This window comes from Ixodes scapularis, unplaced genomic scaffold (genome assembly GCF_016920785.2).
Source record: "Ixodes scapularis isolate PalLabHiFi unplaced genomic scaffold, ASM1692078v2 PGA_scaffold9__187_contigs__length_104089568, whole genome shotgun sequence".
NCBI classification, from domain to species: Eukaryota; Metazoa; Arthropoda; class Arachnida; order Ixodida; family Ixodidae; genus Ixodes; species Ixodes scapularis.
In genome coordinates, this window is record NW_024609884.1 from 62,106,270 (window position 1) to 62,132,242 (window position 25,973).

Below are 25,973 nucleotides of genomic sequence, written 5' to 3' on the forward strand. Positions count from 1 at the left end.
TCAAAAGAAACAGCGCTGTTATCTCGGACCTTGTTGGCCCTCGGGCACACGTGTGGTGTATTTGTCAATAAACATGTCATTATCCAGACCCAAGGAATTTACCGTGTTCCTACGTGGCACCCCTAACAAGTCACATTCATGAAAATGTGGCTCATTGTCACAGTTTTTAGCGTTCCTACGAGACAGTATGCCAAAATCGAAATAATAAACGGAAGAGCATAGACAGACTTTTTTTATAAATAAACATTGGAAGCTGTGTGATCAAGTAGCAACCAACCTCCATGGGTATGTAGCAAATGCGGTCGAAAACTTTTACCAGGCATCATGCCAGTCGTCATGCTCGTTCACTGTGGCTTCGGGAATGGCGGCTGGCAGCATTGAGAGCACCGGCCAACCAGCGCGGGCGCTGCCACTGTTGCATGGGCTTGGCAGCCTCATTGCCATGTGGGACACCAGTGCCCCCACAAGATGGAGGGGCGGGCCCATTGTTCAGCGGGTGCGATACCAGTGCCCCCTCCTGCAATGAAAGGCCAAAGAATATCCTGTGACAGCATCCATGAGTTGAGATGTACAGAGCACAACGCAAAAAGAAAAACAAATCATACTACAACTTATGCGGTACAATTTGTTGTTCGACACTTAACTGCAAGGAATAAATGCGAAATAAGTGATGTCATACCTGTGCTGTTTCTTGATATGCATGGAAAATACTGGAGTAGCTTAATGTGATCATCGACAACAGTCATATTGTAGACACAACTTTTCAAATCAATAATGTATACTTCTACCCATATTAAATTTGTGCCAGCTTAATCATGCCAGTACAATGCGCTGATTAACCTAGCAAATAAATGACAATGGTTGCACACTAACATGGACTCTTGAAAAAAGGCATCTGTCAACAACTGGACTCCAGCACGTCTCATGTTCACATAATGGCACTTCTTTGGAGGTTAAAATTAAGAAATGAGAGCTGGTAGTCAATTAAGCCTGCACAAGATTTTTTTTTCTTCAAAAGATTAGCACACAAGGAGATGAGGTGCTAGGTCCAATTGACATAGTGGAAACTCCTACTTAGCCTAACTTCTACGTGCACTAGTGTCAGTTTTGTGCGTCGCGTTTTTTTTTTTTTTTTATACGTCCAGGTTCCCTCTCTAATCTCAAGAAAGGGGCCGGAGGCTAAGGTAGTGTGGCGCAACCAGAATGTTCGCAGCGTAATTTTCGCTTGGATATAGCACAACACGCAAAGTAAGTTGTCGAAGTCGGCACAAGAATCACCAAAGATAGCGCCAATTCACCCTCACTGCCCACCTACGGCCTCGACAGTAACGTGCTTGACTAGTTGCAGGTGGCCACAGCAAAGTCCCTTTCAGGGTCATTTAGTACACACGTCCTGTCATGTGATTTTGCGAACCCGTTGCGTTATTCTGCCAAAATATAAAAATTGCTTACACACCTGTTGCGTGGATGCCCCGATTCTTCTCGGAGTCTGTTTTCTTCCACTTGGGTTTACCGTTGTCCCAACACTCGCGGGCGGACATGCGGCTGGCGCTTATACTTGGTGCAGACTCTTCTACGCGTCAATTTTAGCCTCTTTCGGGGAGTTGTTAGTAGAACGACGAAGAAGCTCCCCTCCTTCGTGGAACCACTCGCCCCTTCTTGTCACCTTCGTTGAACGACATCGTTGTTGGGCAAGGCACTCTAGTAAGACTCTGAAGAAAGAGGAAGGGTGAAAATGCTCGTTCTAGGCGGTGACAGAGAAGCAGATAAGCGGCGAGACGAGGTGAGACGGCAAAGAACGGGCGAGACGCAGAGACGAACGACGATAGCGAGCTACAGCTGCCTCTACGACGCAAAAGGTGGAGAGCGGCCGCCACCGTTGCCAGACTGGAGAACGCTTGTGGCTGTTTGTCCGAAAACCGGCCGCAACGCATAAAACATGCGCGCTGCGAAGCAGGAATCTTGCAGACTCCCAATTCAATGTTAGTAAAATGTGTCCCTTCAAATCAAATGAACTAATATGTTCATAATTCACACCACAATATTGTTTTCAATTTCGTTTTTTACTACAACCTCGTAACCAGACGCCTTTCACCTCTCCTCGAGTTTCCTCGAGTGGAGGAAGTGTTCTCGAGGAGCTCCTCAGCCGAGGAAACGCCGAGGCGCGTCTGTGAAGCCCGATGGCCCCTCGAGTGGAGGCGAGCTGCTTTCCTCCACTCCAGTGAGTCGAGGTGGAGTGTCGAGTCGAGGCCCGTTTATGAATACGGCCGTTAGCGTCCTCGTTAAGCCTTATTGAGCTCGATTTGCTCGATTCAGAGCCGCCATGAGATGCAGGCGACGGCGGAACTATTTGCTCCCCTTCTTCAGGGACGAAAGTTTTTTCCTTCCTAAAGAAACATAGGTTACAAGACCGTTCCTCCGCATAGGGAGGACTATCGATACCCTTTTTTCTAAGAGTGTACTTAGACCAGAACTAGTATTTGGTTCACAGCAAGGCATACGCACTCCGCACGCCTGCAAGGTCAGACTCACCCCAGCATCTACGCGCGCATTGGATTCCTCCCCGTGGCGTCGCACCCCCCTCGCCTCACCATTCTTCTCTCTTCGCGACGCGCTTCCCTTTCCACTGCTTTGTCCACAGACGAACGCCGTCATCTTTTCCCTGCTATGTGGGTACTAATGCTAACACATGAAAATATAGGGACGGTTGGTATGCATGCAGGGCTGGGCAGGAAGCAAAGCAAATTGTTGTGTCAACATGCCGTGCAGGAAAGACGGCGCTACGGGGATGAACGCGCAACTCTAACTCCCGTAGGAAGCCTATACAGGAACTCCAGTCAGCACTACACTCTAAAAAAAAGGTAGTAGTACTTCCTCCCTTAAAGGAGGAACTCGCGTGTCGTTATATTGCTCTATAAAATGAGGAAATTTCCTCCTACAAAACGGGGAGGCAATTCGCTCCCCTAAGAAGGGAGGAAAATTGCCACCTTTTTTCTCTCAAAGGAGGAAACTTCCTCCCCTCGTGTAATTGATATAGCTTCCAAAAGATGGCGCTCAAAACGCTTCAACTTCCCTTTAATATCAGTTTATAAGTTTGCATTCATACTATTCATCTATTCACAACTGCCATATCGAATGCCGCTAAAAATGTTTACTCTTAGTGATACATAAGTACGGGAGACCAATGACTGCTTGCCCTTTTTGAGAAATGGCGTCTGCCCGAAATTGACCCGTGTTTTGCCATGAGGATGTATATAAAACTGTCGTCTTAAATGCTTCTAAGTAACCTAGGACAAGTAGATAGGACAACGATGTCAGACGCAGTCTGCAAGGGACCTGGGCATGTTCTGTGCAGTTACACAAGCCTCCCTTAAAGTTATTTACTGTTTATGACTGGAGATTTCCTCGTCGCCGCTCATATCCCTTACAGCGTTCGCTCTGCTCAAGCGGAAAAGTACAGGTTTTTCTGGGAGGAGCGTATTTGGCTATACCGGAAAAAAAAAAAAAATAAAAAAAACAATCCCGCCCTTTGTAGAGGGGTTATGCGCCGGGTTTGTTATTAACAATTCTAGGGCTCCTAGCAACAAAAGCCAATTTACAGTTTAGCGTATAATCTGGCAGTTACTTTTCGACAACAAATGTAAATACTGGCAGAGCATCGGGATACAAGCGATACATCGCGAATGTATTTCACTGCTAAAATGCACATACATTTTTCAGACGTATCTAGATGCATCTAGATGCGGGGAAAGAAATGCTGGAAAGCATCTCTAAGATACAAGCGCGATACATTTGTTTGGCACCCCATAAGAGAGCACTCCCCCCTTGTGCGGACGCCAATCCCCTTCGTGAGCGTGACTATGAAGCATGGAATCGTTCCCGACGAGTGTGCACGAGGAGTGGTGGGCTGCGAGTACGGCCCATTGTTCGGCTATGCTCTATTTCAGTGTTTGACCGCATGGAGTTTTGTTTAGTTGTGCGTATCGTCTTGAAACCGATTGCCCACGGCCAGAGGTGAGTATCATCTTCTCCCACTCTCTCGCCGCCGTAATTTTTTTAATGCGAAAGCATTAACTGGTCCTATGGAGCGAACCGATCAGCTTTTCAAGCCGCGCCAAAGGGCACCTAAACTCGCCTGTCCCATGGAGCGAAGCCTGTAGTTTGTAGCAGCAAATTGATGGATAAACTTGCATTGGTTGGCGTGCGGCATAGTTCTAAGGAACGCCACGCCACGGAGAAGCCCTCTGCATGGCGCAGCGGCCCGGCCGCCGGTGAGAGGGAGAGGGTGGCCGGCCTCTGGCAGAGCGGCCGGCCGCAGAGCTCACCCGGGCATCCTTTGCAGAGGCCGCCCGGCCGGGCTCAACGCGGCGCGCAGCTTGTAGGAATACGCTACGTATACGAATGCTTTCGCATTAATACACATTAGCAGTCTTAAGTGTCTTTTCACTTTTTTAGCAGTTCCAAGAGTGAATGTTCCAATAATATGTTTCACGTTGCAGTCGTTGATAACGTAGAGAAACAACGAACCTGGAGACATAGTTCGAGATCTAGCCATCTTCGACCGTTGGCGCTAACCTCTTCCATTCCGCTAGGCGACATTGCTGGTTTCCTCGAGATCGAATAAATAGCTCGTATAGGAGCAACGCACGTCACATCACGCACGGTAGCGCAGTGTATAATCAACACCACCATAAAAGACCAGACTTGCGCACTCCCCAGGCAGCACAAGACGTCGAGATAACTTCGAGATAAGATCCTAGACGTTGGGCGACGTCGAAGTCCTTAACAAACTTTTTATCGACGGCATGGGTACGTCCACATGAGTGGTTTCGACAACGTCAAACACGCTGCGTAGTGACGACGTCATAAGCTTCACCTCGACGTCTTCAACAGTAATCGACGTCTGTTCGATGTCTTGTATGAGAAGTTTTTTGAACGCCAAGCACGAGACGTCGTAACAATATCCTGAGCAACAGCTTGACGTCATCGACATTATTCGACGTCAGTTCTACGTTGTTTTTTTTTTTTCGGGAGGTCCTTTGAACATTGGGCGCGAGACGTCCCAATAATATCAGTGAACACGTTGATCACACTGAACAAGCGCCTTACAAGAGCCCAAGGTGCTGTCATATCACTTTTACAATTTCTCGTCAATGTCAGCATTTTTGATACTGTGCATGCAATCCACCTTTCAACCTGGCCTGAGCTGCAGAAATCTCTTACAATATTATCACTCTCGTGATTGATGTTTTAGCAGGAATTGCTTAAGAAGCCGCGAATTCACAAGAACAAAATCCAGGATATAGCTCGGAGTCAGCGGGATTGTTTAGAGCATTTTTAGCGTTTCTAACTTAATATAAGCGTCTTTGAAGCTGTAAGAGAACGATAATATTGTAAGACGTTTCTGGAGCCGAGCCAGGTTGTAGGCTGGACAGCATGCACAGTATCGAAACCGCTGTCATTGACGAGAAATCTTAAAAGTGATATGACAGGTCCTTGGGCACTATAGGACGCTTGTTTAGGGTGACTCCGAATTACACCGAAAACTGCGTAACTATGGAAGTGGTCGAAATTACCGATCACTTGGCAGCTGGAGGAACACCCTTCCTATGATTACTGGAGTGCGGGCCGGGGCGCTTGGGGGGATTTAACGAATAGTCTATTCCGTCCGAATATACATGCTATCGCGAACATACCTTTGAGCAACGAAGCCAGATCCGGTTGACTCCATTGTTCCACGGTGACCCAGGTCGAGACCGTTCTCATTTGACATACCATTCAGTCTCGACGTACGCTCGACGTTTTATAGTCGTTAAATGGGACGTTATTTCAACGTTGACATAACATTATCGCAGACGTGCGCTCGGAATTTTATGTCGTTAAATAGGATGTTATGATATTGCCAATATGACGTTCTCATTTGACATCCCGTTCAGTTTGGACGTATACTCGACGTTTTATGGTCGTTAAATGGGACATTGTGTCAATGTTGATATAACGTTATCACTTGACTTCCCATCCTATTCAGACGTGCACTCGACGTTCTAAGGCCTTTAAGAGGGACGTTATGTCGACTTAAAATCCACGCTTTTTTCCAGACATTAGCCTTTCCATATTACGTCGAAGGGACCTGACGTTCAGACTTTCGACGTTCTTTCGACATGTACATCCTGACGTCATCGACGTTCTTTCGACGTCTTTTCAATGTGTCTGTGCTGCCTGGGTTCTTACCCCAAAAGGGCAGCACACGTTGTTCTTCTCCGTACCCACATGATTAGGTGACCGCGTCTAACGAGGGATGGCGCAGATTCTGAGTTTAATCGAAGTTCCGATATGAGTCAAAACATGTTTATATTTGGTGGAGGGGAGGAGCATAGCACGGGCCTTGCTCTAGCCAGTTGGTCCACCACGCTGAGTTCACCATCGCCATGAGCTCGGTTTCAAACCACAATGACCAAATAAACACCCTCTCCCCCCCCCCCCAAAAAAAAAACAAAAAAAACAGTTTCGAGCGTCTTGACATTAAAATGTATCATGACGGTACTGCTCCGACGTGGTACATTTGTTGCGTTATAATATCGTAAAATACGAATCTTCCCCATTCCAAACTTTGCAAATGAAAGCCAACTTGCATCTATAGACTTAGCTGAAGTTAAGGCTCAACTCCATGGCACGAATATGCGGCGAACAACCGACGGACTTTCCCCGACGGCACGTTCGCTTTGGGCTCGGCACAACAAACAGTGTTCTGACGCCAAATGCCGAGCGAATGTCGCCGGCCAAAATACGTTGCCCTTCGCAACTTAGTCGCAATTTTTTTTTTAAGGTTACTGTGTTTAATTTTTAGTTTTCAGTCGGCCATGAATATCTGCTAATGCTGTTGTCTTGGAGGTGGTGACGCAATTAAGTGTTTGAGCAGACTTGGGAAGTAATCCGTTACAAGAAACGGATTACTTGTAATTTGTTACTTTTTTCAAGTAATTTTGTAATTGTCACGTTAAATTGTTTCTTAAGTAATTTGTAATGTAATTTCGTTACAAAATATTGGTAACAGGTTACCTTAATTACTCGTTACTTTTAAAAAAATATGAGCATAATGCAGTAACTGGAGAATGCGAGCAGAACATTCACCAGCATAAAGAGGGCAAGTTTACCAAAATAGAAAACATCAGGAAGGGGAGAATAGCAGAAAAGAAAACACGATTTTTCGTATGACCGGTCACTAGAACAGCTAGAAAAACGGGCAAGGCATGTACAAATATACAAAAGACAAGGATCAAGTAAGACAACGCCGAGTAGGCTCTCCGCCGCCATTTATCGAGTTTTTCTTCATCTCTTCGTGTTTGTATGTTTTTGCCTTTTACACTGTTTCACGCTTTCCAACTTCCTCGACGTCTTCCGCCACCTGCACAGACATCAAACGCGGGTCCGTACCCCGTCGACCCGCTTGTTCACAACTCGCGTAACAGACGACGTAGCCTCGCGCGAGGAGGTCAAATTCTCTTTTTCTCTGATGTGCGCTACTGTATTCTAGCACGCTCTTGATTAACGGCTGAAAGGCGCCCGGCAGGAGGCTAGGAACATCGTCTTCGTGGGTACAGACGATACTTCTTTTGGTTTACTTGTCTGGACATGGTGGTCGAGTTCAATCCTCCCTTTACAGTTTCAGGGTGGGGGGGGGGGGGGGGGGGGGGGGTAGGTAGGCCATCTTAGGAGTGCTGAGAGAGAGAGAGAGAACGCGTGAAGGTGGTGTGATCCTCTATTGTTTTGTGGGATCGATGGCCACCGCTTCTCTCGCTCTCCATGCCCTACCCTCCCCTGGCCTCCACGAATATTGGTATGAAAGTGAGAACCGATGAACGATCGATAACCCTTAACCGCCACGTTTTCTCTGACTGGTCGAATTTTCGGTCATGGAGTGTCCGTCGTCTCCATTGCCATCTCTTAATGAGATGTTCAAAATTCAGGGCATTAAGGAGAACGAAAACCTAGAGTTTCAATGAATACTTTGCTTGCCAAAAAAAAATAACAAAAAAACATTGTCATCAGCAAGAACAACAAACTCTAATCTACAGAAACACATTAAGGTAAGCTGGGACACCTGCATTCTGCATTGGCTGTACATTGGAACGTTAGAACCAAGTTTTTTTTTTTTCTTTTTTTTTCTTGTGAATAACAGGCGAAGCGCCCGAGTCAAAAGGGAGCTTTCGTAGATCGCTCCTTTGGCTCTGAATCTCGTAGCGGAAGTAGACACTGCTACTGAGTATGCGCACCGCCAGCTTTTTCTGCACAATTCCAAGGATCATTTCTGGAGGCCTTGAGCTAGCGGGATGGCGGGTGTGGTTGCAGCTTTCGGTGCCTTGTCAGCTTACAGGGGAACGGAGTGCACCTAAAGTCTTTCTCTTAAATAAAATATTTTATTTTTACAAGGACTACCATAATAGGGCGTACAAGAAATGAAAAGTAGTGTTGCAGAAAGTTTTCGAAAAATATCAAAATTGTTTATGTTGTTTTCTGAATAAGTGTATGGAAAAAAGTAAAGTGAAAGTAATTTGTAACGTAAGCAGTAAAGTAATCCGTTACTTTTTAGCGAAAGTAATTTGTAGCGGTAATTCGTTACATCATTGAGGCTCGGTAATTTGTAACTGTAATCCATTTCATTTTTCAAGTAACGAGCACCAGTCTGAGTTTCAGGTCAGTTTCGTCCTATCGCCCCAGTGCCTCAGCTAGTAGGTGTGGTAAAAGGTTACATCACGTCTGATTGGCAACTTTATAATCTCTACGCACAAGTTCTGTGCCGTGCAATAAAATTCACATGCGTGCGGGCTCGTTTAAGCAAAATTAACGAACGGTGCATTTTAAACTCACGCGCCGAACAGAACTTTTGGGATGGATATAGGTGCCATATATATATATATATATATATATATATATATATATATATATATATATATATATATATATATATACCACTATATATTTCCAAAGTTCCTCAGGTAATTCGTGGATTTGGTTTATTCTACTGAATACATACATCTTAAATATGTGTAGAGTGTGCCACAGTTGCACCTCTGACTATCATAGGAATTATTTCGGAGAAGTGGCACTTATTTAGTTCGGATATTAAGAAAAATTAGATACTGTTTTCAGGCAATAAATTTCAAGACTAAACACAAGGAAACGTTTAAGCAACTGTATTAATTTCTCTTAAAAAAAACAAAAAAACTCTGGCACAAAAACAAAAACAAAAACAAAAACGCATCTTTTCGAAACCTTTGTTGATGTTTTTTTAGTGAGTGTAAATGCTGGTCTACATATTTGCCTTTGAGTACGGCCGACAGCGTTAAGGCCGCTTACGACTGCTACGACGAGATGCTACTAATGGTCGCTTTGCCAACACGTGTCCTACAATATGTCGTAACACAGGGCAACGCAACGCAACGGCGTCAATGCAGATGTCTGAACTAAGTATCGTTCCTCATAGGTAAGGCAGGTTGGAATATTACATTAAAGTGCACCACCAAGAACCAGCAGGTCACACGAGCCTCCTGCTTAGGCGCAAATGCACCTTTTTTTTCTTTAGACATTTTATGTTCCCTGGAACCTTAAAGAAGGCAAGGGTTCCGCGTGGCAGTTAGTATGTCCACACCAGGGATGGGCAAAATACATGCAAATATGTATTTAAATACAAATACAAAATACTTCGTCAAAAATGTATTTAATTACAAATCTAATTACATTTCCAAAAAAAACATTTAAGTACAAGATACGAATACAACCAAATGTATTTGGTCTCCTCCAAATACTTTTCCACATACATTCCTCAAAATTTGCGTCAGCGACTTCAGGGCACCTGCAACAGGTTTCTGGGTATCTCATTCTAATTTTGCATCGCACACTCGGGAGTTAGTGTGCGAGGCTCTAGTAACGTAATAGAAATATAATCACAAAAAAATGTAATCAGCTTGGACGTAATAGGTGAAAATGTACAGAGCTTCAAGCAGCTTTTTTTGTCAATTACATGTTGATACAGCCCAACAAAGAACTGAGACGACCAAGACGCGCAGCACTAGCCAGAGAATTTTTTATTGTTGCAACTCGCACCAGTTACGAAAATCTGGACGACCCGCGCATTTAGAATGTTCCAGGCAAAAATATGAATGAAAATCAGGCTGGAAAGCATCACAAGTTGTCACAAGCACTTATTTAGCCAGTCTGCCTGTGAACGTCGATTTCGTCACTATTCTTGCCCTGCACTAGCACCGTAATCACAAAGTCACTAAACGCTCATGCTTGCTTGAGAGACACTGCATTCGGTGCAGAACGTAGTTTTCTTCCTGCTCTGAACACGTCTTAGGATGAGCAAAATGAGTCGTGACAATAAATTTGAGGGATGTATTTTTGCCCACAAAATTGTATTTACTTACAATTGTATTTTAAATACCTACGTTTTAGTATTTAAATACACACGTCAAATACATTACCCAATTTGTAATTAAATACAAATTAAAAATACACAAAGTATTTGAAATATGTATTTCAAATACTTGTGTTTGAAATACTGCCCATTCCTGGTCCACACTATTGCACTGACAACGTACGTCCTGGGGTTCTCAAATAAGTTAGTCTTACCGGCTTCATTCAAACATGCAGCAGTAATGCATAAGGCCAGCTGCAAGCCTCCACGAATGCGCAGATTATGTTAGGAATTCTTTGTAGCTTGAGCATTTCGAGTGAATGCTTAGAACATATTGAACACCATACACTCTTAAAAAATCCCGCGCGTCTACTTTCCAGCACGCCACTCGGAGAGCAAATCACCGCAACTTACGGAGGCAGCTCAGCGAATGACGATGCCGAAACATATGCTTAGACAAAAAAACGAAGTCTGAGTTGTGACATTAAGCAATGCCAAACGTCACGTTCGCATTGCTTAATGTCACAACTCAGACTGCGTTTTTTCTTTTGTCTAAACATATGCTTCGGCATCGTCATTCGCTGAGCTGCCTCCGTAAGTTGCGGTGATTGGCTCTCCGAGTGTTGCGAAGGAAAGTAGACGCATGGTTTTTTTAGAGTGCATTGCCCTATTAATCGGTTGAATAAGGCAGTTCACACTATTACGGTACTGCAAGAGCACGCACCCCTGGATCTCTATCTTTAGACGCATAAGTCATAGGGCGCATTTCAAATCTCCTATTGACAACGTCATATAAAGTCGGACTTGCTGACAAAACCGTATATACATATTTTAGGAGTAACATTTCATTGCGCTCATTATGGCATTGACTTCCCCGCACACTAATTTCACCCATGTACCTTACTGTTATGTTGAAATATCTTTGAATGCTTTTTTGCATTAATTTTTTTTTTAATTCGGTTTGTGGTGACGTTAAAGTTACGCAACATGCAATGTTCACGAGGGCGGGAGTCGCAGACGCAACTGTCTTCAACTAATGCGTTCTGGGGCAACCCGAAGCCCCAGCCCCAGAGACAAGACACAGGTGGGTGGTTCACGGACCTGCCATCGAACCGGAACGGGCGATGGAAGAGGAACATCAAGGTGCCATTTCCAACGAACGACAACAAAATGGAAACGACACCCGAGAACGTGGCAGCGCGCTGATAACGTAGGAAGTCTACGATCAGGGGAGGCAAGACGCTTTCAGAAATTTAGAGGGACTCTTGGGGCACGGAGATAATTTCTTAAACCCACTCCGTGAATGCAAGCAAATAAGCAATTTAAATCGCTGCGTATCCTTAATTGGATGTCTCTGGCCAAGGCGCAAATGGTATTGTCGTAATTCCATCTGCGGCCATAAGACTAAAGCGGTACCAATTTTCTCATCAATATCCGAAAGGGGTAGCTAACGCTTACCTTTGCTTTGGACGAGCCCGTGCGACCTGGGAAGATAACCTATCGGGTGACGGGATCGTTCACACTCGCGTCATAACCGGGGCTCCAAAGAAAAAGGCAGGGAGGTTGAGATTCCAGCACAGTGTCATCAGTGAGGACCGCCACCATTTCGTATGTCTTGAGGTGAGCACCGACGCCTGGCAAGAATCTTCTCGAAACAGGAACTGAAGCCGTCACTCGGCGCTCGTTGAAGACGCATAGAGAGTGGGCGGCAGGATCGCAGTTTCTTAACACGGACGGACGAGTCAGACTTGCCAGAAAAGCCTTTTTGTCGATCACATGGTCAGACAGTCATAAAACTTGGGAAAGCGGGGGGGGGGGGGGGGGGGGGGGGGGGGACTTTTGGTTTGTGAGCAACGCGCGGTAAATTAATATTTCTGCCATTAATTAAAAAAAAATAGATGACTTGTTAGGTTGTTAGTAAAAGTTAACCTCACGGGCTTTATTGAATGTTTTATTGTGACTTGTTTTTCATGCCAGTAGCTACTGACGTGGACTACCTATACATTTCTCAAGATGCGCGAATATATAATGCGTACACAAAATATAATGTACCACCACTTTATGGGTGACGTGGTATATTGCGTAAGCGTGGCGTGTCCTTCACTGCAAGCATGCTAAAATTGGCTTTTCCGCTCGCAATTTAAGAAAAAACAAACAAAAAATTTTTGAGCGGTCATCAAGGTGGAAGGTGGGTGCGATGAGTGAAAACGACTTACGTCGGTATCTAATGTCCCTTCGTGCAAGGTGCAAGTCGACGCCCTTCTCGGCGGCATAGATGGCCAGGGGCGTCTTTCCAACCAGCATGACGAACACCACTATTCCGAAGGACCACCAATCCGCAGACGTGCCTGCACAAAACGGTTTCAACCACTCTTTAAAACACACGAAAAAAAAACTCATATATCGCGCACTTTAGACGACACAAATGCTTCTATTTGCCCACACAATATAGGGCACAGTGTTTATACAATGTTTAAATCGTTTCGTTATTATCTTATAAATTGTGCGTTTATTGCAGGCCTGATAAGTGGTATTGTTTTCGGTATTTCATTTTTGCTTTCTATCGCACATTTTATATATACAACGTACTGTCGCGGGCACTATTAGCTATAACACGGCAGCCGTGGCCGTTCCGTACCTCCAGCGCCGCATAGCAGGCGCACTCGTAAACACTGCGCGTACCCCATAGAGTTATAATAAGGGACGCTAGAGGTTCAAATGACGCTAGTGTGCTGTTGATAATTGAAGCAGACAGCAACCAGTCGAAGATTGTCTTATGCTAGTGCATTTCTATGGGAAAAAGTGATTGTATTTTCTCCCTGCGCTGGATTAGAAGGGCAAATATCACAAGTAATTTGTACGTACTAGGTAGCTTGGAACATTTCCCAGTCAGGCAGTCGATATAATTGGTCAGTAACGGCGTTTGCCTTTCACATCCATGGCATTAAAAGCGGTGCTAAAACAGCCTCATACAGGCATTTATGTGCACTGTCGGAAACCGTTAGCACGAACATGGCGCCGGCGCTTTGCAGCATGAGGGATATACGTGCCAAACGAGCGAAGGACATCTGTAAAACCAAGAGAGATGGCAAAAACTACGCAGTAACACTGGATAAGTAACTCCCTGTGCACGTAGACGATCGAAACAAATTTAAGGCCACGTAATATAGTCCGATTTGCAATACATAAGTATTTCTTTATTTTTTCTGCTCATCGAATATGTGCGGGGATGCTAGTTCTACGTTCAACACATAACCCGCACGCTCAAAATGTTTGAAAATAGGGAGACGCCAGAAAACAAGTGCCCGATAAAAGCTGCCCGGCATAGGAAATAAAAAAAGAAGAAAAAAAAAAGAAACATCTTTCATAACCCACATACTTTATACTTTACGTTTTGAATGTTCTTAACCGCTCGTAAAGGTGAACGACGGGGTCATTTTCATATAGTGAGAGGACGGGCATATTTGCAATATACGTATAAGAACCGCCGGAATGCTAGTGAACCTTGAACACACTCTACATTCCTTTCGATTTTTATTTTGGTTAGAATCGTCGCTCGTTTTTATACACCTGCTATGTAACGGAAGTTTGGGCCTTAAATATAGCAAAGTTTAACATCGTTCACAGGTAAAAAAAAAAAAAAAAGCCGTAACTAGAGCAATTACATTCTTACAATGATAATAAAGGTACATACATACTATTCGTTACGACTGAAATGACAAAAGTGATTCATGTTACTTTTCCGGCGAAGAGACAAAATGCACGCGCGATATCTCATAGGCATGCATAGGAGCTCTGCAAAAGTAGACAGGTTGCTCTCTGCTTTAACTTGCATCCCGAAAGTCGCATATACACTAGCTCCCGTTGAACCTCTACCGTACATTATAATTGCTCTATGGTGTACCCCGCCCACCGTGTGCCTTAGAATTACTCTTTCAGGTTGCGATCACACTACTCTCTCCATGTCGGCTGCTATGAGCAAAGCAGACGCCGTCACAGCACTTGCCGTTGTTTGCTTCAGAGGCTTTTGTGGCTGCCTCTTTCGGTACGGAAATTCTTTGACTTGCGGAAACGAGTCAGCCAAACAACTAACAAGGGAGACATACCGAGCTAAGCATAATCGTGGCCGACGATTGTGTACATATCTAGGTAGTTTGCTTTTATTGATCGGACAGGTGCCTATATGTTATTGGTTTTTACTTGTGCCAGAAATGCTGTGCTTGCTGTGCTTAGCTCGGTATGTCCCCTTCGTTAGATGTTTGGCTGACTCGTTTCCATGAGTCAGGGAATCTCCGTACCAAAAGAGGCACCCACAAAAGCCTGTGAGGCAAACATCGACCAGGGCTATGCTGTGGTGGCGTCTTCTTTGCACCGACCAGACGACAAGGAAAGAGTGCTATTGCAACCTGGAAGAGCGATTCCGCCGCACAGGTATAGTTGGGGTATATGCGCGGTGTTTCAGGGTGCCCCTGCTATGTGGCGTTGGGGGTCCGAAATGGTCACGGCTGCCGTGTTATAGCTAATAGTGTCCGCGACAGTACTCTCATCGACGCCATTGAGTCCGTTCAGAATCAATTAGCGAGCTTATTGTCTCTAACTTTTTTAGTCTCGTCAGCGTTTCGCTGATGAAATCTAATCTTGATCTTCCTAAACTTCAATTTTAATGAAAAATGTCGCGTCGTTCTCTGGCTCAAAACCTTTTATTTTATAAATCATAATTGCAACGGGAACTTCTTTCACAGCCTTCATATATTTCATCCAGCATTGATCACCAGCATAAAGTTGCCATCCCTTTGCAGCACAAATATGTTTTATGATTCCTTTTACCTAAGACCAACTCAAAGTGGAACCGCCTTCCCCCCTTCATCGCCTCCATTGAAGACGGATCATCCTCCAAGACACCTTTCTATACTCAGTTCACCGTTAAGTTGACACTGTGGTGGAGACTACGCCCTCGTTGGACCAGTCATACGTCTCTTTTTTGCCACGTGATCACGCTCCCGCTCATACACCGCGCGCAGAGAGCCGTTCAGCACAGCAGCTTGGGCTAGTTGATTTTCCATCTTACGACCTTCACAGCGCATAAACGTCTCACAAAACAGACACTCACTCTATTACAGACACAGAAGCACAAGCAGCGCTGAGCTCACAACTCCTGTATTTTGTCTTCGTTTTCTTCTACATATTGTTAGAACAAAATCTGTACCTTGTTTTGCGTTACAGAGTGTGTAACCCACACACTCTTTAACGCCCTCTGGTCCCCGAGGGTCTTGCAATAAATTAATAAATAAATATCAACTTGTGCCCCACACTTGTCGCAGCCCCTGTTTGAGGTGAACAGCGTTCATAAACAAATAAAAGTCAAAATATTTCGTAGAACCGATTGCTGCGATTTACGAAGAGTGCTCGATGGATGACGAGGCCGAAAATATTGTTAGAACTAAATAATGAAGTTGACGACGTGACATGAGCATGTGAAACACCATGCGCGTCACATCGCATATTTCATTTTACGTCCAAATTAAGGGGACACTGACAGGGCGTTTATGCTCGCCGAGTGTTTTATTTGAACTTGACTTACGAGCTACCAAGAACACGAGTTGCGGCTCGAAATTCGCTTTCTTTCCGCCCGAAAACCGTCAGTTGAGAATTGGCTGATTTAAGGCGCTCTCATTCTCTTCCATGGTCCCATTCCGTTCAAACTAGCGTACCAAATATAAGTCGCGGGTCATCCAAGGGCCACATTAAATATTCAAAGTAAAAATAAGATAAAATTAATTTTTGTGGCTTCCAGAAAACTGCACATACGTTGATTCAGAATAATGTTCCGCAAACCACAGGAAGTATACAGGTACGTAGCCAGGGGGGAGGGGGGGGGGGGCATGGCCCTTTTCCCCCACCGAAATCTTCAATTTTGCTGCGGCCTCCTCTGCCCCCTCCCCTTCATACAGCATTTTGTCATGGGCGCCCCCCCCCCCCCCCCCCTTCAAATCAAAATCCTGGCTACGTGCCTGCATACGTGTACAGTACATCATTCTCAATATGGCGACGTACCGCGGGCTGGACGACGTGATGGCGGCGAACAGTGGACCAACATTGCACGGACGTGGGACCGCTACTTCGAAACTATCGTTCGCTCCGGAGAAGCGGAAGGGAGGAAAAAAACTGGGTAGGGAGCGATAGCCACGTGACTTCCGCCAACTCTCTAGTCCTCCGCATTTCCCCCTCCTCTATACGACAGCCAGCCATATGAGTCTCCGTGCTCTTGTTTCGGTTTCGGAGCAGTTGAGTTTTGTGACTTCATTAGAAAAATATATTCACTCTGCAGCGAAATATTCATTGGGTAGTGTCCTGACACCGTATTAAATTTCCTGGCAAAAAATGAAAACAAACTTGTCAGGGGTGTCAGTGTCCCTTTAAGCTTGTGCTAGTAGTTGTTATAATTGAATACTGCAGCGTCATCACTGGCTTTAACACTGCAAAGAGCATCGGGATTCGTGGATTTCCCTAGAACTGTGAAGGCAGTAAATTCCAGAGCGCTTTACTGTGAGAAACTGAGGGACAGATGAGAGCGCGCGGGGACGTCAGAAAACCGAGCTCTGATTGGACGGATAGCGGGTAGATACAAAGGCTAGCTTCTTTTGTCTCCACTCAATGCTCGAACGCCGGCGTCCGGCGTTCTAACGCGAGACACTGCACGAGGAGCAGACGACGCTCTTGTTCACTATGATCGGAGGGAGGCAGTGGGTACAAAAAAGAAGAAAGGTAGCAACGCCGCGTTTTCCTCCGTTGTACTGATGCGCCCCCGTGCGGACGGAACAAGAAGAGAGTAACGAAACGTTTTTCTCCTTCTCCAGGCTAGCGCAAGGTAAGTTAAACCCTCCCGCTTCATCTTCTTTCGGTTTTGTATTTCGGCCACGTCGCTCACGCTGTTTATTAAACGGCGTTTGGCTCATCCAGCGACAGCAGCTGCGAAGACTGCCTGTGGTGCAGTGTCCAGGTTCAAAGACGCAGAGCACTTTGGTAGTGTAGCGTCTTGGGTTGTTCCAGACTCGAAGGTAAACTGGTCTGGAAGGGTTGGTGAGAACACTAACTTTCATTTAGTTAAGATATGGCCGAAGACGAGGAGCAGTTATCGTAGTCTACTGCCATTCTGTTGTGAAGTCTCCCTGTGCAGTCTCGCTGGTGATCTTGCGCCGTATTCCTCCATACCCTCGTGGGTAGAGATACTTCGCGGTGGCGTGAAGTGGTGAAATCGCAAGGCCATACGGCAACCAGGCAAGAAAGCAGTATCCGCGGTGCGGAACTGAAGAAAGAGAACACCAAGTTCCGCCGACGGCGCGGCACCTGAGTCGGGTATCGTAATCCGAAGCTCTCAGGAGCGGTTCGAGTCGAGCGGAGATATGTTTTCTCGGGAGCCGCTGTGTGTCGGTGCGTGCGTGACCACAGCAGCATTGACGTTTTTAAGCACTAATTTTGTCAAACAAGCAAAGAAGGACGTTAGAAACAGCGACACTCCGGAGTAGCGCCAGCAGTGCCTCGTACACTGGGCTAAGATGACCGTCTTCGCAACTCGCAAATGTTGCAATTCATCCAACCCAAGCTACCCTACTCCGCAACGATTTGACAACGGCAACGATGTTATGGAAAACTTTAGTTCCAGAAAGGCAGGTTTTTCTGCCCGTATGCCTCCGTGTCTTCTCTTTTACCTTCGGTTTTGTTTCCTTTCATCGAGCGCACACCGACGATCGCCGTGGTTTTGTATTATAGGATGTTCAGTCGGCACGGAATGAAACGCGAACATGGAGCACATGGTTTTCGACTCACGCTGAGTCACCTAGAGACGCAACACCAAAGGTTTGGATGAACCGAGCAAGAGTCTAACACATCGAAGGAGGAGCCATCTTCTTGCAGCTCCCATCTGGTTCAGGTGGTGCAGCATCTAGGCGAAAACCATGCACCCACTGTTCGCGTTTCATTCCGTGCCGACTGTACCTACATCACCATGGCAGTTCTGTGCGTTCTTCACGAGGATGGAATTGTCACCGATGTCAGCATGTGTTTCCAGTACCGGTGGTGTAACAGAAAGATGGGATGACGTATACCGCCGCAGGTTGGCATTCTGCTTTACATTAAAGAGTTCAAGAAGATCGCTCGAACGATTAGTGTGCAATCGATCGACCTGAGGATAGTCATGTTGGAACGCTGGTCTGAGCTGTAGCTCTAAGCATACGGGTCAATGTAACTGTCATCTGCTACGTCCTGCGTCTCCTCCACGAGAGCAATTGCGTTCTCGGGGGAGGCTGAACACGCTTGAAATATAACGGAGAGTACGTATATTTATAGTTTGGTACATTAGCATCAAACAAAATCAAAAAGAAAGACCGATGTGGTGCTACATAAATTTGCTTTGTGTTATAGCCGGATAGTTTTAGTCAACAGTCGACTTGTGGCCGGGAAGATTGGTTTTGAATTCGCCACACCGTAGCTAGCAGAAAAGCGATTTCTCTGCCTGTGAAAAATCGATTGAATACCCCCTTTACATAGGTTAATTCATGACGACAACTGCAGATGCGCACGAGCAGCGCAAACACAAAAAGAAATATTCGATAAAAAAACACGTCCCTCGCGCCATTGTACAACGCGCATTGCGGGGAACCGAACACATGGCTGCTAAGAACCGCAGCTGAGTGGATTATTATATGGGCTGTCGGCAAATAATTACAGCATGAACCTTTACTTCTTGCTGGTGTGTTCATCCCTTGGGCAGTTGTAAATACCTTCTGAGGAATGACATTATTGCTTAGGGTGATTACCACGGAAATTCCTGCTTTCGAAACGTCGAACGTAAAAGGCGAAAGCGCAGAGCAATGATTTACTGATTGGGGTAGTGTACGTTCATGTAGGTCTTTGTATAGGGTCCTTGCACAAGGCCATGATGCACCGCTACTGCCGGTTCGTAAATCTCACCGGAACCCGCCGCAGTCCATATTGAAGGCATTCGTCGGTGTTGTGCTATTTTTTGTGTGCTATGGGGCCGTGTTCGCACTGTAGTTTGTTCGCTCACTCGAAGTTTAAAATGGTCAGCTGCGCCGTATTTAATTATTCCAGCTGTAAAAGTCGGCGACAAAACGGAACTACGGCCTGTAGGATTTTTTTTTTTTCTAAAGAATTCCGGCAATAACAGGAACCAGGACAAGGCCATGCTCCAGCAATCGGTTCGCCGGCGTCATGAATGACTTTGGCGGATACGCCGGCACAATCTCGAATAGGCGGCTCCTAAACACTCTCACTAACCATTTTTGCAATGATCCATACCTGTTTGATTGCCGAGGTTTTGGTTTATTATTAATGGTGTTAATTTGTTAGAGTTTTACTAACATTTTTTTGTATTTTATCTTTCCCCCTATCATGCCGTCGGGCCTTGAGGGTATATTTAATCAATGCATAAATATATAAATACCAAAGCCAACCGTTTTGCTGCAGTACACATTAATATTGATCACGTTCAGCTGCCTGCGTTTACATCCACATGAGTTCACGACAGTCAGTTGGTAAGACCTTCCCATATAAATCAACGAACGCTTACAGTTTCTGTACTTCATTAAAACAAGGTAGGGAACAAGGAACTAGCATCAAACCAGGCACAAAGTTTCCGGAATTAAGAATAAAGAGATCAAAAATAAAAAGCCCGGTCAAATTCTTTGCTGGGTTTTCCTCATCTTCAACGGATATCGCTGCCGAGGGTGTTCGTCTCCAGCGAAGTGGAAGATGGCCTAGCTTTTGCCATACTCTGGTCCTCAGCCATTTTCAGTCTGTCAGCACAAGAGGAGATGGTCTCGACTTTAACTGAGGCTTCACACCTTTCCCTGCTTTTTGCGTGCAGCTCCCGTCTACAGAACTCAGCGGCATTTCGACGAAACGGTAGATTTCTACTGGTTTCTAACAAAACGCAACTGCAATTAACGTGTGGCTCGAATGGGCTTCTTTGCCTATACCCCAGTCCAGGTGTGCGCTCGAAGCACGACCACCACCGCGTGATGTGAGAGTTCAGTTTGAATTTTTTCGAAGTTGAAAACGAGGTCCTTGGCTAATTTTAAAACACGAGAAAAGCCCCTCACCGTACACTTCTTGCCTGATAACCTCCGGTGCCATGTATGCAAGTGAGCCACACCGGCACCAGGCCTCCGTGCCAATCTGTCAGAACAAGAATAAGAAGTGGATATTGCGGCGCTACCATCGTTGGTAAACGGAGGCGACAGACTTACCTGACTAAGACCGAAGTCAATGAGCTTCGCATTACCCTTGCTATCGATAAGCACGTTTGATGAGCTGATGTCACGGTGCAAATATCCTGCAGTCGCCATATCGACACGCGTAAGCGATAAGGAAAGTTTATCGTTGAATACTCAGGACCCACTCACCTTTCTCATGCACGTGCTGAATGGCCAGGGCGACCTGGGCGGACAGCAGCCGAGCCGTCTCTTCCCTGAAGGGACCCTTCTTGCGAACGAGGTCCCGGATGGAGCCTTCTGGGAGGTACTCCATCACGAAGCACCAGCTGATAATGGAGTAACACAGTTACAATTGCTCGCGTTCCGCAGGGAAACGCTCGGTATCCAACTTTCGGGTATTGAAATAATATGATATGAAATGCGACTGCCAGTTCTTATCCGAGTTTTCAGATGCATTTAGGTTGCGGACAGTCAAGGTCAAAATGCAAAGGCGCCACATTTCCCCCAAACTGCTGCACACGCAGACATTGCTGCGTTCATACAATACAAAAAAAAACGCCTCCGTTGTTATTTTTCTACTCGAATACCGATTCAGCCGATCCCTGCGGGCCTACTAGTAGAATTAATAATATTGTAGATTTTGTTTCCTAAATTCTTGTACATAATATTCTGAAAAAAGAAAAACGGCAACTCACCTGCGAAAACACCTCTACAAATATTGTGATAACACCCTAGAAACCATATCAACAATACCAACTATACTTGGTTTCAGCTGAAGTCGACACGCGGCCGACGCTACGAGCTAATGGGACCAATCAAGCAGCGTCAAAAGTGCAAATCACTGGGTCTTTTCTGCTTATGATTGATTCAGCGATGATGGAATACATATGGAAACACGACGAGCACCATGATGGTGCGCTTTTGACGCTGTTTGATTGGTCCCATCATTTCGCATCGTCGGCTGCATCTGGACTTAAAGGTGATTCGAAGTATAACACCTTGATGCCCATTGTAAGAACCAATCAGTACATATAAAGGCAAGATCTAACGAAAGAAAAGTCACTCAGAAAAAGAATATCTTATTTCGGACAGACATCATTTTTTGCATTTTATTTAACTGTTCTCATTGACAATACACTACTTACGTGCTACTATCCAATTTGACACAAGCATACTGGCACTACTGTGACTCAAGCATGCTTTAGCGTAACTCAGTTGACCCAGAAGCTTCTTCGATATGCGGTGCAATATGAAAGCGGTCTAGTTCTTGTAGTCTCTACCCTGAATAACTTAATGATATGATCGCGAGTACTGCAATATTGAACGCAGTCACGTGGATTGCCCCTTCGAAACAACAGTCGAATACGGGTCATGGACTGGACACGAGCACCGCCAGAGCGCTCGACTGGTGATAGGGACATTCAATGCCTCGGCGAAACATTCCGGCATTGGCTCGTGTCCAGTCACTGCAATGACAGAAATAGCTAAACTATATGCGTGTTTTTGTGCTGCGCCCGTGCTGTCTGCTTCGCAGGCCCCAGCACGCACGCGGCCGCTTGTTTTTGCTGAGAGTTGAACGTTGTTCGTTTTTTTCCAATGTTCCCTGCGACTGCCATTTCTCGGAAAGAAAAATGTTTATCCTCCCGCCAAACGCCTGTAAACCGTGAATCTGTCCGTGGGGAAGTCTGGGGTTAAATGAGGGTTCAACGAAAGCATGTAGCCTGCTAAATTTAGAATACAAATTTGCCCGCTATATTTAGCGATTAACTCGCCCGTGACGTTAAATTTACTGTCAGAAGCCCCCCCTCCCGCAGTAAAAAAAGCAAAAACACGAATCCTCCGTTAAAAGTTTAAACCAGTTTAAACAATAACTTTCATAAGTTATGAACCATCAAAGGTTAATTCCAATTCCCCTGTTGCACGTGCACTAAAACGCCTCTACCAAAATGTAGCGCTAGCGGTCTGGACAAAAGGACAAGTTTTAGAACTTTCCGTTATCTGATTGAAACGGTATGCGTAAGTGATGCGCATGGTTTATTTTTAGGCTAAAAAAACATTGAATATTTTTGGTAACACGATCTACTACAGAGAAACTAGGTGCAGCCGAGTTCCGTAGACCGGCTCAATGACCAAAAACGGCGGAAAGTGCCGTTTCTGGAGCTACGCATAGCCCAAGTTGAGCATTCCCATGCTTGGCTCCCTTGGAGTCCCATCTTCGTAAAAGTGGCCCCTGCAGAGCCGAGATTGGACCGACGGGGGTCTTACATATGCAACCCAAGCTGGGCATGCCCCCGCTTTGCCGCCGTGGAGCCCTCTTCTTCGCAAACTTGGCCCCCGCAAAACCAAGGTGGGACCCACAGAGGTTTGACATGGGCAGCCCAACTCGGGCAGGCTTGCGCTTAGCCCGCATCATCACATTCGCCACACGGATAAGTGTGCTGAACTAAGTATGACTCTTCACCGACGGCTGCCTGCGGACTAAGCGTGCTGGGCTATGAGTCACAGCCGACGGTCGCCTGCGGACTAAATGTATTGGACTAAGCATCACCTGCTGCCAACTCTCGCTTGCGAAATATGTATGCTGGATTAAGTATCGTATGAGTCGCCGCGGACGGTCGCCTGCGGACTAAGTAAGTTGGACTCAGGGATGGGCAGTATTTCAAATACAAGTATTTGAAGTACGTATTTCAAATACTTTGTGTATTTTGCATTTGTATTTAATTACAACTTGGGTATAGTATTTGACGTGTGTATTTAAATACTAAAACGTGGGTATTTCAAATACAATTGTAATTAAATACAAATTTGTGGGCGAAAATACATGTTTCAAATATATTGTCACTGTCCAGAGCAGGAAGAAAACTGAGTTCTGCACCCGAATGCAGTGTCTCTCAAACAAGCACAAGCATTTAGTGACTTTGTAATTACGGTGCTAGTGCAGGGCAAGAATAGTGACGAAATCGACGTTCACAGGCAGACAGGCTAAATAAGTGCCTGTGACAACTTGTGATGCTTTCCACCCTGATTTCCATCCATATTCTTGCCTGGAACATTCTAAATGGGCGGGTCGTCCAAATTTTCGTAACTGGTGCAAGTTGCAACAATAAAAAATTCTCTAGCTAGTGCTGCGCGTCTTGGTCGTCTCGGTTCTTTGTTGGTCTATACCAAAATGTAATCGACAAAAAAAGCTGCTTGCAGCTCTGTACTTTTTTCACCTATTACGTCCAAGCTGATTACATTTTGTTTTGTGATCATATTTCTATTACGATACTAGAGCCTCGCACACTAACTCCCTTGTGTGCGATGCAAAATTAAAATGAGATACCAGAAACCCGTTGCAGGTGCCCTGAAGTCGTTGACGCAGATTTTGAGAAATGTATTTGGAAAAGTATTTTGAGGAGACCAAATACATTTGGTTGTATTTGTATCTTGTACTTAAATGCTTTTTTGGAAATGTAATTAGATTTGTAATTAAATATATTTTTGGCGAAGTGTTTTGTATTTGTATTTCGATGCATATTTGCATGTATTTTGCCCATCCCTGGTTGGACTAAGTATGACTCGCTGGCGACAGTCGCCTGCGGACTATATGCGGACAGTCGTGTGCTTCCGGAAGTGACCGTCGGCGGCCACTCGCAGCGCAGCGGATTCCTATCTTTCAACTCCTTCTAGTGGCGTGGAGCAAGGACTTCCGGACTGCGGATCGTATTATCCGGGGCTCGATTCCCGCCCCATAGTGAATCTCCCTGGTTTCAATTAATGATTCCTTGTGAAACGATTTTTTCATCACACTCAAGCGTGACACTTCTCGCATAATATCCAGCTCATAAACGCATTGTGTGTAAAAAATCCGTATTGATTAAAGAATAAAAAAAAAACTTCGTGTTTATTTTCCTGTGCACAGGGTTACGCGAAGGATGAGAGGCTAAACTGTAAAACAAACCCTGTGTGTCTACTTCCCTGCACAACGCAGTCTGAGTTGTGACATTAAGAGCAGTCTGTGTTGTGACATTAAGCAATGCAAGCGTGACTTTTGCATCGCTTAATGGCACAACTCGGACTACGTTTCTTAGTCTAAACATATGTTTCGGCATCGTCATTCACTGGGCTGCCTCCGTAAGTTGTGATGATTGGCTCTCCGAGTGTTGTGCGGGAAAGTAGACACACGGGCTTTTTTAGAGTGTATTAAATACGCCATAGTGTGCGTTTGTCCAATCGTGGAAGGCCGATGACAGCGACATCTTTGGTCGCGCACGTCCCCAATTCCTATGTTTATGAATCCACAAGTGTGCAGTCTACACAGCTCAACAGGATTATATTTTTGGCTATGGAATGCGAGCCAAAGATACGAATACTAACTCTGGAGGCTGGTCCAGCTCGCGTGTACCTTGGCATTAATTACGTTATCTTCACACAGCCCCGTTTTCCAACATTATGTTAAGTTACAACAGCTTCACACTAAAAATACAAAGGGTATATTCTTACTCCTCTTGTCACATATATATTATAATACACTTCAAAACTTCACAACATTCAACCATCTATTTTCTTCCAGAACTTAATTTCGACGTACAGCGCACTGACGTCCAACCGATGGTACCAAACTTTCACGAGCGGCTTGATAGCCGAGTTGTACAACCTATTAAAATAGGGAACGCACGTGTGACTGACTGCAACAAAAGTAATCGGGGTTTTCTTGGCCCTAACCTCAATGTTTTTTGTTGTTTTCTGGTATATTTTTTTATACGGACTTTAGCTTGTTTAATATGTTAGATCGCACCGTTATCAAGCCTTTCGTAAAAGTAGGGTTCGTCAGTTCGACATCAGTGCGTTGTACGTCTAATTGAATTTTTAGGATAAATATTGAATGTGACAAGTGTGTGTAATGGCTACACCCTTTCGTTTTAGAGCGGTGCGTACAAGCCACCGGGACATATGTGCATCATATTAAGTGCGGCTATCACTCTAAAAAAGCCCGTGCGTCTACTTTTTCGCATAAAGGCTAGCCCACATGGTGCGCTTTTCTCCGCGTCTGCGTCGCGTCTGCGCCTGCGCTTTGACGTCACTTCCGGCGCCGGGACGAAACGCAGCGCTTTTTGGCGCATCCCGGCGTATCTGGAGGAGCCAGATATTTTGCGTCCACGCGTCGCGTCTCGCGCTGCGTCCAGAAGGCAACAACCAATGAACCGCCGTGTTCACTAGTTGCAAGGAGCGTTTGAATTTTTTCCACTGTAGGACTGTAGTTTTCGCCACAGACCTCGCGACAAAGGCGATAATAATAATAATAATAATACTTTTTATTTGCACATATTGCGATACCC

General features: G+C 45.4%; 1 protein-coding gene across 1 annotated transcript in view; it reads right to left on the reverse strand.

Annotated features, from left to right (window-relative positions):
- LOC8030485 (protein kinase C iota type-like) overlaps nt 1–25,973 on the reverse strand; it is a 117,946-nt gene that overhangs the window by 32,309 nt on the left and 59,664 nt on the right. The window contains exons 6-9 of the mRNA XM_040505072.1: nt 20,842–20,978; nt 20,686–20,771; nt 20,539–20,614; nt 12,634–12,765 (exon numbers count right to left, since the gene is read on the reverse strand). Of these exons, the coding sequence (XP_040361006.1) occupies nt 12,634–12,765; nt 20,539–20,614; nt 20,686–20,771; nt 20,842–20,978 (431 nt within the window). The remainder of the gene's footprint in view (nt 1–12,633; nt 12,766–20,538; nt 20,615–20,685; nt 20,772–20,841; nt 20,979–25,973) is intronic.